Below are 17,141 nucleotides of genomic sequence, written 5' to 3'. Positions count from 1 at the left end.
CAGAGCAAACCCTTGAAGAAGGAAAGGCGCGAGCGGCGGCCTCCAGACCTACCGTCCTCGAGGGTGGTGGTGATGATTTCCTGAGAAGAAGGTCCCGTCCCGGCCCGGTTGCAGGCCTGCACCACCAGGCCGTACTGGGTGAACTTACTGAGGTTGTCCAGGGTGTAAATCTCACTGTCCCCAGTGGTGTCGATACTGATAATGTTGAACTGGAAGTTGCCCCCGGTGCTGTACTCCCGGTAACCTATTTGGTAGCCACGGATAATCCCATTTTGCAAATGTTTCTTGGGAGCCTAAAGAGGAAAGAAAAAGAAAACACTAAGGAACCCTGGAGGGACGACAGGAGGGAAGCCAGCGCCCGCCTGCCCCCCACTGGGAAAGCGGAAAACAGTCTGAAGGTTGTGGCAATAATAGCCGTGGGTGTCCTGGTGGGAGTGGAGTCGGGGTGAAGCGGCGAACCCATGCTCTTGGCTGGGCGCCCTTCCTCCAGAAGTCGGAAACACCGGGCGCCTTCGCGGGTCTCAGCTACACCGACCGCCGTCACACAGGCACGCGACCTTCGCACCTTCACCCGGCGGAACCTATTGAGCTGGAGCTGCTTTGCCGGGTTGGCCAAGCCACTGGGGAGCAGAAATGAGTTTGTACAAGGTCCCTGCCCTTGTGGAGCTTACACTCTCATAGAATGTTCCAGAATAATAAAGGTGTTTCCAGTACGAAGCTGCGTGTGAAAGGAGTCCACCACCGACATGAAGACACACATCGTTTTGGAATCACTTCACAGTGATTTAAACTGGGCAGGGCTGAGGCGGTAGTGAGCTACTCTCTGCTAATGACAGAACGTGTGCTGCCTCGAAGACAGAACATTTTGGCCAATACTGTGGGTTTTTACAAGAAACAAAACTCTTTTCAAGTATGTTATGAGAACAACACAACAGTGATGAAGTAAAGGTTCTGTAGAAATTTCAGGTAGTCAAGAGACGCGTGTGTGTGAGTGTGTATGTCTGTGGTATTTGTATGTGAGTGTGTGTACACATGTGGGTGTGAACAAGCACACATGTCATGTATGTGCATGTGAGTACATGTATGTGTCATGTTTATCTGCATGCGTGAGTGCATGTGTGTGTTGTGTTATGTTTCTGTGCATTGTGAGTACATGTGTGTTTGTATGTGAGTGTGTGGGTAGGTGCAAGCGTGTATGTGTATGTACGTTATGTCTGTGTGCATGTGAGTATATATGTTATGTGTGTAATGTCTGTGTGTGCATGTGTTATGTCTATATGTACATATGTAAGTGTGTGGACAAGTGCATATGTGTGTGATGTCTCTGTACATGTGTGTGAGTTCATGGTGGATTTGTGTGTGCATGTGTGCAAGCACATGGTGTGTTTGTATATGAGTGCGTGCAAGTGTGTCTGTGTATTTGTGGTATGTCTGTGTGTATGTGTGAATACATGTGTGTATTCATGTGTGTGGTTGCAAGTATGTACATGCATGTGTGTGAGTCCATATTTGTGTATGTACGTGTGTGTGTGTCTGTATTTAACTAAAAACTGTAGATTTAGATTTGTCAGGACCATGAAAGGCTTTCTCTGTCCCCAAAGTGCTGACAGGCCCGTTGGAGAGAGGAATAAACACTTAAGAAACCACAGGGAATCTCAGATGTCTAAGCGTCGGGCACTGGTGGACGAAGGCCAGTGCACATCCAGAAAGTGACAAACTCAGAGTGGTTTGAAGAGGCCAGCTACCCCCCAACCCCGGAGGCTTAGAAGGATGGCCAGGGTCTGGGACTGGGAGGGGAGGAGGTGACGTGTGCTGTATGAATTGCCTAATATGCCCCCTGCTCAGTGGAATTAGATGGCACTAAAATCACATTTTTAATCAAGTTTCCTCATTTTTGGTTTTCTTGGATTGCAACGCCTTTGCTCAACAATGAGACTGACTTTATGCATACACACAGTTCCAATGGAGATCAAGGAAACATTCCTCTAAATCATGATGTTCCTAGTCAAGCTGGCACGAGAGCTCATCCCTTTTATACAAGCAAATCTCTGGGCAATCTTGTTTTTCCAGAGATGAGCTATGACTTTTCACTTCGTATGAAATCAGATCTAAAGATTTTAGATTTTGAGAATTTGGTTCCACGGAAATTGTCTTACCACAACCACTGAATTTGCATTTATGTCATTTAATTAATTAATAAAATTTATTTCCCTGTAAGAGTCATCTATAAGTCAAATTTAAAACAGATACTTTTGCTGATTTCACGTAGTTTTTAAATGTTAAATATGGTGAAACAAATATAAATGATACATATTTTTAAAGATTGGTTTATGCCCATTAAATATTCTAATTTTTCAACTGGTTCCCTGTGTAGGCTTAGGACCTCCTCAGATACGAAGTCGGGATCACAGTATGGTAGTTATGGCATCAGATCAAGAAGCAAGTGAAGAGAGTAGAGGCAGATGCCCATCAGAAAAATGTTTACATAGAGGGGCAAACAGTGTAGCTAAATGTTCCAAAAGCAAGGGGATCTGCTTGTTGACTTTCAGTTTCTTGGGTTTAGGATATGGTTGCACAGGTAGGGGGAGTTTTTGTTTTTTTTCCCTCCCATAGATGAAAGTACATTCTAACTAGCCTAACTTATGATAGGCATTTTTAAAAGATTTTATTTATTTATTTGAGAGAGAGAGAGCGTGAGAGAGAAAGAGCATGAGCGACGGGGAGGTGCATAGGGAGAGGGGGAAGCAGGCTCCCCACTGAGCAGGAAGCCCGATGTGGGGCTCAATCCCAGGACCCTGAGGTCATGACCCGAGCCAAAGGCAGGCGCTTAACCCACTGAGCCACCCAGGCACCATGTGACAGGCATTTTGAATCAAAGAAACATTTAACAAATCACATGAAGAGGAAGTACTGTTTTCATAAATAAAAGCCCAAATTCTAACTATGTCAGACGAAGTTTATGTTTTATTATTACTTTGTAGACTGGATAGTCCGATTTCCCCTTGGGGTGTGTTTACATTAAAGAAATCCTTGAGAACATATTGAAAACTCAGATCTCTTTTTGAGGGTCCATAAACAGAGGGATTCTGTATGTTCAGTCTAGGAAATTGTAGGGACTGTGGGGCAAGTTCCAAAGTGTTTCTGAAAGTGACCCCGGAGACTTTCTCTGAGTTGAATGGACAACAAGTTGGTGGGGACCGGGCGTGTGGAACAGTCTGGTAATGGGCTTCATGTCATCCCAAGACAAATCAATGTATAATATCCTTTACTTTAAAATATGTTTTGGATGGCAACTGGGTGGCTCAGCCGGTTAACCATCTGCCTTCAGCTCAGGTCATTATCCTAAGGTCCTGGGATCGAGCTCCACATGGGGCTCTCTGCTCAGCCGGGAGCCTGCTTCTCCCTCTCCCTCTGACCCTCCCCTCTGCTCGTGCTTTCTCTCTTTCCCTCTCTCACATGAATAAATAAAAAAAAATCTTAAAAAAATAAAATATTTTTGGATGATGCTTTAAACATCCATGCCTTGGAGCATGTGTTTACCTGGGATAAAGGTAGAAGTATGTAAGGGAGAAACCCTAAGTGGGGAGGCAGTTTTAGAATATAATTCTCTGGCCATTAAATAGCATCAAATTGTGATTGACAAACTGGGTCAAAAATAATTATTTGTTTCATGAAACTAAATGAATGAAATTAATGGTGGTTTAGGAAGGAAAGAAAAAGAGGAAATCAGGTAGAGATCTTGAACATACTTTGAATCTGGGTTGCAGATACTGGAGAAGGAAAATTTCCCCAGATACCACTTCGATCATGTCCCTTTCTCCCCAGATCTCAGCAGTACCCGTAGTGAGATTCAAACCTGGTTGTAGTCTTTCCAGGCTAATGCCCCCTGGATGTTACCTGGTGACCTAGGATTCTCTGTAGCTGTTTGAACAAGCATGGAATTTCCAACTCTTGTGTTTTCCCATCTCATGAAAGCCCTCATCAGAGACCACTTTTCTTCCTCCTCCATCAAAGCCCAACTCATTCTCCAAAGCCTGCTCATCTGCTTCCTTCAACTGCCTCCATCCAAGGGGTTCTCTCTCCTCTGGCCTCCACCCACATGCACTGATTCGCCATCAGCTCCACAAGAACTGATCAATTTCATCCTCCCCCGTGGCCTCTGTTCCATATCGAATGTCGGGTTTCCAAGGACTTGACTGCAGGCTCCAAGGGCCTGAGGATTCTCACAAACATGTTTGAAATCTCATCCACTCCCTTGTCCAAAACAGGGCGTCAGCAGCGTGGACATTCTCAGAAAATGTTACTGTAGACACAGAAGAGAATGGTTTTAAGCATATGTGAGGCGCAAAGAAAGGGGTGGTCAGGAATGACGTCGTTGCAGGTTTATAACCAGACTGGGTACAGGACCAACGAGGATGGTTTGAAGATAGAAGCGATGCCTGGACTCCAGGCCCATGATGCAGCTGTCAGTCGGAGGCCTGGACTAGCCAGCAGAGAAGGGTTGCTCAGGAGCACTGTGCAACTTGGATTCAGGTTGACAGCTGGCTTCCCTGCGGTCACTCAGCATGGCGGCTCATGCATCAGGATGAGGGGGTCCAGCTTCCCTTCCCAGACCCGTCAAGGGAGGAAAAGAGCATCTGAGGAGCCAATTTGTTTGCACAAAGTCATCCTTTTTCCTTTCCTTATTAAAGCAGGGATGCTGGAGTTTGTTGACTTGTTTGACCATCTCATGGGTGACATGTTTTTAGAATAAGGATAATTTACGGCAGACCCACAGATTCATAGCAAATCTCACCTGGTAGCCAGTCCTCTTAATGTGTATTAAAGGAAGACTCTGGAGAGTAAGCGAATGGAAAAATTAAAAGAAAAAAGGAAAAAAAAAAAAAAAAAGAAGGGACGTCTAGGGCTCACGGCATATTGCAGAAGGCAGTCGTCCGATCGCATTATTTACAGACCGCTCTGACGGACACATGTCCTGTTTCTACCTTCCCCAAGCCCCTTCGAGTGTGCCACAGTTCTGGAAGGAGCCCTTCTCTCTTCACGGTTGTGCTTCTCATATAGGGTTGATTATTTTTCCGTGTTGACTACTACTCTTCCTTTCATTCACCTTTGGATCCAGTAGCGAGCCTGGGTTCTTTCCGTTTGTCTCATTTATCTGCCATGTGGGGAACTCTCTCCCCTACCTAGCCCTGCCATTTTTCTCCTCCTGCAGTCCTCCCTAAACAGCTTTTTCTTTCATCCTTCCAGGTGTCCTTCCTCCAGCCTCCAGTCCCCCCCACCAGCCCCCACTTCCTTTAAGAAACTTCCTTTTAAGAAACTGTCTCTTTCGATCTCCATGACAACAGTAGCACGGCGTCAGTGTATCTGTGGTTTGCAAGTGTCTGTATTTTATGTGTCCGTCCAAATGAGCCTGGGAGCTGCCTGTGGCAGATATAGAGGTCTTTAAAAAGTTAGCAAGAATGGGATGTGCAAATGCTCCCAGCATCATCAAGGATGTGGGTGATTAGAGCAGGCCTCTCTTCTTTAGAAAGCCACCAGCCAGGTCCTCTTCCTGCACGCTTCCCTCTCCCTTCCCAGCGCAGGTGAACGGACTTGGCTCAATGCTAGGGTTCACCGGCTGACCAACTGGAGAGCGAAAGCCTCTGCTGCAGATTTCTGCATTCCAAGAACACCATGTTACTCGGGCATGTTGAGTAACTCAGGAAAAATGAATAGAACATTCTCCTCTTAGGTTCTTCCAAATTCACTTGAAATGTAACCTGTCCTCATTTCCCTTCTATTCCGGGGGCTGCGGACTGTTTTCTTAACTTCATGTCCTCCTCCCAGTCCCCGTCCCTGTTCCCCAGCATCAATAGAAGCTACTCAGTAAGCTTGCGCAGTGAGCGGATCCATCCACTGGAGCGGTAGGAACTGGGGCCTATCCTGCACAAGGGGAGACCGGCAAGGGAGCCTGTGATGAGAGCAGAGCATGGTGCTTGCAGTGCCGAGGAATGGCATGGGGTATCATGGAAGGGAAAGGGGAGAGGTGCCTTTACCCGTTGTGGCAGAAAGACTCCCAGATTCCCAGAGAAGGCGCATTTCATCTGAGCCTCTAGGAAGACCGGCCAGTGCTGAAAAGGGACAGCCTCGCAGGAATGCAATCAGCCTGCCCCACTGCACCCAGGAGAGATAACCAGAGACGGCCCTGGAAGAAACAGCTCCCAGTGACCCTTCAGAAGGGTTCTGTGCTGACTGTGCATGTAGAGATGGCAGGAGCTACTCAGCGCAGGTCTGAGAAATTAAGGATGAATGACGTGACATTGAAGGAGGCACAGGACTGAGAGGCCAAGAACTTTGACTTGAAGCTGATAGTCACTGAGTTCTCGTCAGATCTGGCAGCTGGGGTGGAGGCGGCAGCCAAGTGTGTGCCCGGGCTTGGAAAACACATGTAGAATTTTAGAAACAGGCTCTTACAGTTTTATGGGATGAAATTGAGGTTAACTATTGCATAACAGGACTTCATTTACTTTCTCAAGTGTGGGGTGGCTCTTGTTTCATTCACTCACTCATTCATTCACTCCTTCATCCAACCAACAAACATGTTGAAGAGCTACTCTTGCTGGGTCCCCTCCTTTTTCTGAATCTCACTGTTGTCTGCATAGCACACTTTCTGGTAACCATACACAGCATTTCTCACCAGCCTTAATGGCTTATCCAGGGGTTTCTGCCAAAGAACTAACAAAGGAATTCATAGCACATCTGCAGACCCCACCTGGTGTTGGCTGTGAGAGCTGGTCTCCAGAACATCCCACATTTAATGTCAGGGCCTCTAGATGTCTCGATGTTTCTGGGAAGCAGAGTTGGCCAGAAGGGTGATGGGTGTCCCAGAGTCTGGGAGTGGAGTCCGTTGAAGAGAAGGACACAGAGCGTGGAGCTGTCCAGGTTCAGACCAGGGAAAAAGCAGGGAGACAGTGGGAAGGGGCTGCAGGAGACAGGTCCATGGGCCACCAAGAGGTGAGGCCAGGGCCCAGCCAGGAAAGAGTGCACCTGGAGACTCTGAGGCTTTGAGAGACAGATCTCACCTGTGCATCTAGACTTTGCACAGGCAATGGGGATGCAGAGGGAAAGGGATTTGGGGTAGGATGCCAGGAGGGAATGTGTACCAGTCTGTGAGCACAAGGCTGGGACCCCAACTATTTAGCAGCAGCTGAGTGATCTCAAAAGGCTTGGCTCCTCCAGAAGGACCCAACCTGGAGTAACTCCCCTGTAGGTAGTGGGAGCCCCTGAGAATGGCTGGGTGGTCACGGAGATCTGGGGGGCCCACTTGATCCAGATCTGCTAAACAAGAGAAAAGCCAGTATTTTCAAAGATATTAGAGTCTTTGTAAAGGAATGGCCTGCTTCAACCATAGGAAGAATTACTACTGTCCTAGTCTTTGTAACTTCTGCTAGTGTAAGGTCTTCCCAGAAGGACCACAGAAGATCCGCAGTTCAGAAGGAACCGCTGAATGGAACGAAGGCTCTGACTTCACTCCTGGGAAGAGTCCGCCGTGCTTCAGCTCTCTGCTGGGAGAGCCGCATAACAGGAAGCTATTCGTGACGTATTCCAGCGGCCCGTGTCTGCCTCCCAGGTGTGGTCGTGTTCAGTAGGGCATGGCTGACAAACTATGGTCCTGCGGCCATATTTGGCCATTCTTCTATATGGCCCTTAGCTAAGAATGCATATACTTTTTACGTATTTATATGGCTGCAGAATCCAAAGGAGGAAGAATATTTTGTGACACATGAAGATTGCGTGCACTTCAAATGTCCGTTGCCTGAGTAAGTTTTACTGGCTGTCTGCCTCTGAGCTATGGTCAGTAGAGCTAGGAGTTAAGGCAGAGGCTCTGTAGCTCACAAGGCTGGAGGTCTTTGCTCTCTGGCCCATGACAGAAACAGTTTGCAGACCCCCCGGGGACTCAGTGTGTGGACTGAATCAATGTGCAGGGTGTGGGGTAGAATTCAGGGGGTGGGCTGGGGTTGGAGGTGGGGTGAGGATGGGAGGCAAGTAATGGTGGGAGGAGAGGCACCTCCATGAGAGGAAGGTTGGAGAGAGGCCAGGTCTTGGGGTGAGGGCTTGATAGAGTCAGTCCCCTTTCTTGCTGGGTTGGAGAAGTCCTAATGCATGTACTATCAGGAGAAATCCAGCAACGTCTGCATCAACAGCAGACTTTTGGTCATGGATTTAATATCTACCATGGATACTTTACGTCATGATTGAAGCATAGAGGGGCATTGCTTCCATACAGCTATCTACCTTTGTCTCTTATCTGTGCTTGGGTAATGAGAAGCATTAACCTCAACTGAAGGAATTTTAGGCATGAGCACTCTTAAATTGGTAATGGAGGAGTGGAACATTGAGAAAGTGTTCAGTAGGATCATCTCTCCTGTCAGGAACATGCTATGCTGGGTGTGGGATTCCCCCAGGGACCACTCTGGTTCTCAGATGGGGGATGCACCTGACATGTGCCCAAATGCAGAGACAGCCCCAGATCCCGTACAGAGCCCCCAGGAGTGACACTGACCATTCTCTGCCTCATCCTTTACTTTCTTGGGAATTCTGACTTCCAGAAGTCAATCAGAATACACCCCCTGAATTCTTCTGTTATTTAGATAAAAACAGGGCTTATTTCCAACTTTAGATTGTAACTTTCAGAAAAAACAGAAATGATAATATATCTTTAAAAGGCAGAATCATTTCATTTCCTGTATTTCTATGATTACTCAAAGCATATAGCACTTTTTACATCTCACGTTAAAATTTTCAAAAGAATGTGCTAATGGGAGGAATCCATCACAAGAGTTACAAGACCGTAAAACTAGTTCTCAAAGATTTTAATACAAAGATGAGGTGGCTTTTAAAATATTGCCTTGAGATAGAGTTAGTGGGGTACATCTTAGTGCATTAGGTTAAATGTATTTGTACTGGCGAAATGAATCAAAAGCATATGTTGTGTTTTCCTGTTCTGTGTCATGTCACCATGAAAACGGAATGTGGAGACTAGATGCAGGAAAGTCTCCTGCAGCCATTGGCTCGTAGCTGACCTCGCCAGAGTTCTTCCTGAAACAGACCACAGGGAACTTTGTCCAGCCTGGTTTTAAATCATAAAAGGAACATCAGATTTCTTCATTTGCCTTAAGAGACATGTCCATGACATAACAGGTGTCATCTGATGTCTGTGGAATTCTTGGTTGTGCGTGCTTTCGATTATTCCTTTGATTTTTCCTCCTAACATCTGTGTTCATTTACTAACATATCTACCTTATTTGATTTTTCTGATGAGAAAAGTGTTATTAGCAACATGGCTTAATGAGTGCTCTCTAGGAAAATGAGGCACACAAAACAATGTATATTCATTTACTTACTCGCTTGATGGGTGTCAATCAGCACATTTATAATACTTATTTCCATATTCACTGTAACTTGAATTCTGATTTATTCTGTTAAAAGTAGAGTCAGTGTTGTATGAGAACCAGTAAAACTATACCCGAGACGGTCTTATGGATATTTTTCTTAAAATCACTACCTATCCAGCAATTATTAGGTCATTTAAGATAAGTTTATTCATTTATCTATTTATTGTTCAGGCAAATGTCAAAAGATTGACATTTACTAGGATGTATTGTCAGCAGAAAAGGCTGTGCTATCCAGAGCCACTAGGGACCAGCATCCAGGGAGGAGATCAAAGCCAGGCTGTCCTTTCAGGGCCCACCCTTCAGATTCCCAAGTGCCTCACGTCCTCCATCCTCCCTGTTATCAAGTAATGGAACTAGTGTAAATGTTTTGAGTTTCAGCAAAGACAAAGTAACTTGCTTGAGGTCATTTTTATTAGGTATAGAAGTGGGAGTAATATCTAATTTTCCTGAAGTCTAATCCAGTACTTTTTATATCACCTCATCTCATCTCATCATATCATATCATATTCTTATTATATGCAATTTACTTATTGTAGATGGATTTAATTTATGTTAATTCTACTCTATGCATAATGAAGTGTTGTCCAATGATATCTTTGTATATAGTCTTCAATCCCGGTAAGATTTCATAGCTAAAATTATGCACAGTGTACTTAATAGACACTAATTTTCAATATTATTCAACCATGAGCAATTTTTAGTCAGATGTCCCAACTTTAGGACCTAATTCACTTACAAAATGTGATGTTGACGTGTCAAAGAAAGACCTATGACTGGTCATCAATTCACGTCCAGAATGCTCTTTTAGTTATGACCTCGTGATTCTTATGCACTACTCATATTTGCATCTTTGATGATAGGTTCTCTATCAAGGCAAAAATACTGTCCTTGCCACCTGACTCACTGTACCCTAGCAGTTTATAATCTAACAGCTCTGAAGCAGAACAGCGGAAGTGCCCGCTCTCAGACGCCTTGCCTTGTCAGGTTCATCCAGGCTCGGTGTGAAGCATTCAGAATAAACCATCTGAAAGGACTGCCAGCTAATGAATGGAGATGGCCTTGGTCCTAGTTCTTAGTCCAAGCCCAGTTTGTGTCCTGTCAGGGTCAATTAGCTGGAGAGGTACACTGGGATGGGCCTCCTTATACTGAGTCTGAGCCAACCTCTCCAGCATGCTTGGTGTCAGACCTGGACCCACGCTCCCGGCGGCTGAGCAGCCTTTGGAAATGTGGCCAGCATTTTTTTTTTTGCTACACCTGGGGGTTGGGAACCAGGAGAATCGCCTGCTTGGGTTGGGAGGCCGGCCAGGACCCTTTGGGCAGTCTGGCTTGAGGCTCTTCTCTGGAGCAGAGAACTGGGGTCACTGGTGAAGGCCGATCCTATGGCTAAACCAGGAAGGCTAATCCAAGGGATCGATGGGGAGAGATGCCAGATATATGCCAAGTGAGGCAAATGAGCAATGAGTGGTTTTATTAAAGGGATTTGTGTAATTTTACATATGCACACAAAAAGTAAGATGTGCATATAGTCCAAGGGTTTCCAAAAGAAAAGGTAGCCCCTATTGATATGAATATTTTAACATGAATGTATACAATGGGAATGTCTCATGTATTATTTAACAAATATTTAAATATACTTCTACTGAGGATATAGTGGACAAACAAAAACAAAACAAACAAAATAAAATACACCCTCTACCCTCACAGAGCTAGTCAGCTGTGAGAAGTTGAGAGAGAAGAGTCACGGGGTATGCAGACAACCAAAAGGTTCTGAAATCAGTTTGGATTTTCCTCCTCTTGTTAGAGGGGGAAGAGGCTGACTTGCTAATATGAGAAGGGCTGACGGTTCCTTAAATATTTGTAAGACATGTTGGTCATTGGGATTTTTAATAAAGCTGCTGTAAATCCAACTCTAGAACAAATTGATGAAGAAATGTAAATTTTGTAATTTTTCATACCTGAGGATTAAAGCGGGAGTCCAGGAATGAAGTAAAATTAATTTCAAGACGACCCTTTTGAATGTCAGTGGATGTCGGAAAAAGGGGTGTTGACTTAGTACTCCACGCATGCTAGGCTAAGTTTACATTTGGAAAGAAAGAGGGATAAGGTAGAAATTGCATTTTTCCTATTTTCTGTAATATTAAAGTCGAGTAAAATTTATAACATGAAGTTGGAAGGAACAGGACAAGAAACTAATATTTGTAGAAACTTACTATGCGCAAGACACCATCCTGGCACCCTGTGTACCTTAGCTTATCAGTTGCTTAGAAACCAGTCGGAAAATGTCAGCGAGGGTCCTCGACCTGACAGTCCCAAGCCCTCAGATTTTGGGCAAATCCCTTCTAGGTCAGGAGTTTGTACGAAACCCGATATACCCCGTGCACAGATCTAACGGTATAATGCGTGCAAAGTTGAGCACAATGCCTGGCTGAGAGCAAGGGTTCAGAAAGACTAGTTTCCCGGGGACCCCAGCCAGGAAATGGCATTCTAGGAGACAGTCCTTTTCCAACATGGCGCGCCATTTCCTGGGTAGGGGGATTTAGATGCCGGAGTTAAGTGGAGGCTGCAGTTTATTAAATCATTATGATGAAGGTCACTGGCAATCAGACGGTTCTGTTTTTAAATGACAAGCTAAGCCACTTTCCCACTGTAAGAACTCATCTGGGAAACATAACATATTGCAATGATGCCTCAATTAGTTGGAATTACTGGGGATTGTGCAGATGTGGTGTTTTAGTTAAAAGTATTACTGAAATTTAATTAAATCCCTAAATACGAGATGTTCAAATTTTATGGAAATCAGGTAATCTCTTCTGCAACATTGTTCATTCTAAATGAAACCCAGCCAAAGGGTTGGATACAGAGGGGCAAGAAAGTGGCAAAATTATTCTCAGCATGTTGTCCTGAGTTGTCAGTCTGGACAACCGTTTTTAGTACTGTAATATTTAAACAATTGAAATATTCATAGTTTTGGAATAGCATATGGCTCTGAAAAGACTTCTCATTCAAAACAAAAGAAAATATTTACATCAGGAGGAAAAAAAAATCTCTGCCTTAAATTACATCCTCTGGAGAAATGTTTTGAGATACTTGTAAGACTTAAATAGTTCAGATACTTAAGATTTTATGTTACGAACACATACAGATAGCAGGCAATCAAACTGTCCTTCATTTGCAATAAAATGGGACTGGTTGATTCTGAGACTGACCAGAAGAGAAGGTGACAGGCACTGTCAAAAGAGACTTATTCTGTCAGTATTCTCCTTTAGGTTTACGATTTTGAGGTACTTAATTAAATATATTATCAATAATCAGTAGCTTTAAATATTCTGATTTTTTAAAAAGACTTTATTTATTTGAGAGAGAGAGATCACAAGTAGGCAGAGGCAGGCAGAGGGGGTGGGGAGAAGCAGACTCCCTGCTGAGCAGAGAGCCCGATGCGGGGCTTGATCCCAGAACCCCGAATATCATGACCTGAGCCGAAGGCAGAGGCTTTAACCCACTGAGCCACCCAGGTGCCCCTCTTTCTGATTTTTTAAAGATTTTATTTATTTCTTTGTTTGAGAGGAGGGGTGTTGAGCAGAGGGAAAGGGGCAAGCCGACTCCGAGCTGAGCTCCAAGCCCACTGTGGAGCCGGACCCCACGACCCTGAGACTGTGACCTGAGCTGAAATCAAGAGTCAGGTGCTTAACTGACTGAGTCAGCCAGGTGCCCCCATATTCTCTCTGATTCTGAATAACCCTAGCAAAAACAGCAAGAAACTGCATTTGCTTATGCAAACTCTTCTGTTTTTCAAACGGGAGGAACAAGAGCTAGAAAATGAATCTTTATTATCATTTACTTCCTTTTTAGTTATTTGGAACCACTTATGCTCTCTCTCGAGTTCCTGTCAAGGCACTGCTCAGCGTTTTTATTTAACTCCAAATACTTAAAATTATTAAAAGCCCGATTTAATAGGGCACTGGTTCTTGGACATCTTCCTGAAGGCTGACATTTGATGTGATGTGCAGAGGGCCATTTCCTCTGACCCTTATCACAAATTTTTTGCACCATTACTGTCATTTATTTTTCAGTAAATTACAGGAGAAGCCTGTCAGCAAAGTGGTGGGTCCTTGTGCTCCTCGGAGTGGATGGCAGTCTTGGGCACCCACCACGAGGGGCTCAGGGAACTTCACGGCAGCGTGAATTAGACCCCGCGATAGTACAGGCTGGAGCTCGGAGCTCCTCCCAGCTGGGGGCCTTCTCCATGGCAGTTCCTGAAAGACGGGATGCTTGGGAGGCTGCCGTGATTGGAACACTTGGGCTGTGGACTCCTTCATTCTCAACTCACAGATGTCCTCATCTGATCATTTGTTCCCTCCCTCATTCATTCATGCAAGCGTGCCACCCACTGGGGACCAGAGGTGAACGAGGTCCTCCCAGACCTTAAGCAGCTCTCTGAGCCACAGAGGAGGTAGAGGCATGTGGAAGGTAGAACCCGTGGGATGGGGGCCTCACTGAGCTGTCACCAAGAGTGAGGGTCACACGGGGGCTCAGACGGTTCCTTCCAGAGTCATGCAGGACTGGACGGGGTGGGGGGTGTGAGAAACAGCGTCATCCGTGACGGCGAAGGAGGAGGGAGATGCCAGCTGTGGGCACGTGAATGGCCTGTTGGAACAGGGGCAAGGTGGGGGTGACACCTGCAGCCAATGCTGAATGGCCTCTTGCGTCCAGTGGGTCTCGGTCTACATTCAGTGGGTCATGGGGGACCTTCACCAGGCTTGAAATGTTAAAAGCTTGGACCTTTTCCTTGGTGGAAGACATGGCTAAAATAAAAAGGGGAAGTTGTGCTGTTTATTTTGTTCAGTGGGAGGGATATGTCACAGAAGGGTTGCTTATACTATAATTAAACAACCAGGATCTAGCTCCAGTGTTAAAGGCTGCCAGAGTGCCTGGGACCCTTCAGAGGTCAAGAATCTAAAATGGCTGTTTTCCCACCAAAGCCGCAGCACCATTATCCCCTCTGTCTCCTCTCTCCCCTGAGTGCAGCTTTCACTTCTGTCAGTCGTCCTGTGACCCTGAATGAGCTTCCAGCTCGCTGCCTCATGACTGTGGTGTTGCTGTCCTGTCGACTGGGGCATGGCTCCCTCTCTGGGTTAATGTGATTTTTCCTTCTCTCCTTACTTCCTTCTCTCTTTCCCTCCCTGGTCAGTTTCCGTACACAAAATGCAAATCTTTGGTGTTTACACCGTAAAATCTAGGCATATTTCATGCAGGAAAATGTCCTTTACATATACTTTGGATTGTAGATAAAAGCATACAGTTCAGTGGAACCAGGGATGCACTCTCATGAGGTAACCAGGCCGATGTGATATGACAAGCCGGCGAACGGAGGTCCTTACCTGGTTCAGTCTGTTAAATCTCCCGGACACCTGTCCGCGCTGACAGGCCCCACAACATCTGCCCTCAGCTCTGAGAGAAACCGCTGCTCCACGAACAGTGCATTACCACTGGCTCATGATCTAGCGGGACCAGGGCTTTCTTTCCATATGACATTAAGAAGAAATACTTTAACTACGATTTACTGACTTTAGCTTTCTTTTTCTTCTGGAGACAGAAAGGACACCATGCCTGGAAAGTCTCAAAAGTTTCCATTTTTAGGTGCATGAGCTCTGTGGACAGACACCTTTCTCAGGCAGGACCCAGAAATCTTTAGGGGCCACGGGAGTAGCTGGCCTTCCTCAGTGGCGAAGTGTGAGACTGAGCAGAGCCACGGGATGAGGTCTCACAGAGCCATTAACTGAGGCAGAGTGAGTCAGCATCCCATCTGCAGAGTGGCCAGGATGGGTCCAGGGTTATGGCTCGCTGAGGGCCTTTTATTATATGGTGTGTGATGCTCGCAGCTGGCGGATACGCTCACAGAAACACCAGCCCTTCCCACGCTGCTCGGCCTGTGCTGTCTGTGCGGCCAAACACCCCGGCCTGCTGTCTGCCGGAGCCAACCACTGGCTGGGGTATAAGGGCTCGCACAGAGGGGTTGTGGTCGGCACTGAAGATGGTGGCCACCCTGACAACGAGGAGCCTTCTTGTTACAGAAGCAGCCCCCTTTACAAAAAAGCTGGCACCAGCAGGAAAACACCAACAACAGGGGTGATGCGCTAGGCCTCTATGGTTTTAGGGGCGAGCCACTCGAGGACCCCACTGTGGGTGTTGGCTTCTGCTCTGAGTGAGGACGCGGGGGAAGGGGGAGAGCAGAGGAAGGGGACCTCAGAACTGGAAGAGCCAGTGCGGCCCACACAAGTGGGGACCCAACAAGAAGATTCTAAGTAGAGTCCACAGTCACCGTCTGCAGGAGCCCATCCAGGGATGAGTAATTCCCAAGACAGCTTTCCCTGCTGGGTGAGTGACTTCGAGATCCCTGGGGCAGTGGGACCTCACGTGCCGCCTGTGACCAGCACACTCCAGCACGTAAACCAACGTGGCTTCCTTCACCAATGCCTTTGCTGTGAAAAACATGGCGGCCGGGCGAAACCGTGCTGCCTGTATAGTTGTTTGCTCTGTAGCTCAAGGGTCTATCCCAGTGACCAGCCACAAGCCCTCGTCTGACCAGTGGCCAGCCCACATCTGCAGCCACGTGTGGGCGCCACTGCCTTGGATGGCAGCTGGCTCCACAGGCCACCATGCTGAGGAGGAAGGGAAGGGCGTTCTCGAGGACGTTGTTAGCTGGTGGCACAGTGAGGGTGACAGTCTTTTCTGACAGTTCCATGGGCTATCTGCCATGCTCGGATCTGCCGCTGTGGAAAAGCACTTAGAAAAAGCTTCCCCTGGACAGAAGCTACATGTGCCAAGCACATGCATTCCCCTATTTGTGCAGCAACCAGCTCTCAGGACCCCATATGATTCAAAGAACGAAAACAAGACACGCCAACTCCACTCTCTCTGCAAATAGAATTGGCTGTAAAAGTATTCAGAATGTGGATACATATACTGGATGTCAAGAAAAGAGCATTTAATCTAACGTGGCAAAACCAAAGTTTCACACAATGTCACTGTCTTGGCATCCTAACACGGCATGTGCGTGAAGTGCTCACCCCGCAAACACAGTGCCAGGAATACAAGGGTTTGCTTGGTTTACCTTCCAGGTGACCCTGATGCTCTGAGATGACAGGGGCTCCAGGTGAACTTCCTGAGGTGGGCCATCAGGAGCTGTAAAGACCAAAACCACAGGTTAGAACTGAGTTCTAGAGCAGGCTGATGTCTAAACAACATGCTGGCCCAGGAGACAGGCCCCTGGCAGCACAGAGAATTGTGTTTGCAGCTTTAGTGAGCAGACCAATCTGGCCGAGTTGTTGGTACTGAATTCACCCTGTGTGTCCTTGCTCCCACGAAAAATGAACCTTGAAGACCTGTCCTTGCGTTCTTCCTCACCACACCTTTGACAATGTGATTAATCAACTCAAGTCTGAGCAAGTTCCCAGGTAAGACAGGAAGGGGTCAGACAACATGGCTTTTATGAAACCCTGTGGTGCCTATTGAAGACCCTTCTTTTTCCCTTAGAACTCATGTTTAGGGACAATGGCATTGGGGTCATGGGGAAAAAAAAATCAGGATTCTTCTGCTTTTGAGTCCCTTTGATGGCTTCGGGTTTTCACACTTTGTGCTTGAAAACTCTCATGACCCAGGGGTGGTAGCCTCAGAAAGCAGAAGTAGAGTTAAAGAGTCAAAGCATGC

At 46.4% G+C, this 17,141-nt stretch overlaps 1 protein-coding gene across 2 annotated transcripts in view; it reads right to left on the bottom strand.

Moving 5' to 3' along the window:
- Nucleotides 1–17,141, bottom strand: part of DSCAM (DS cell adhesion molecule) — a gene marked incomplete at both ends in the record, with an annotated part of 750,628 nt that overhangs the window by 98,687 nt on the left and 634,800 nt on the right. For both annotated transcript variants that reach the window (XM_080825484.1, XM_080825483.1), the window contains 2 exons: nucleotides 53–293; nucleotides 16,546–16,616. In XM_080825484.1, coding sequence (XP_080681610.1) covers nucleotides 53–293; nucleotides 16,546–16,616 — 312 coding nt within the window. The remainder of the gene's footprint in view (nucleotides 1–52; nucleotides 294–16,545; nucleotides 16,617–17,141) is intronic.

This window comes from Martes martes (genome assembly GCF_963455335.1).
Source record: "Martes martes genome assembly, chromosome: 1".
NCBI classification, from domain to species: domain Eukaryota; kingdom Metazoa; phylum Chordata; class Mammalia; order Carnivora; family Mustelidae; genus Martes; species Martes martes.
Note: the sequence above shows the minus strand (reverse complement) of the source record. Positions and strands in the feature narration are given on the sequence as shown.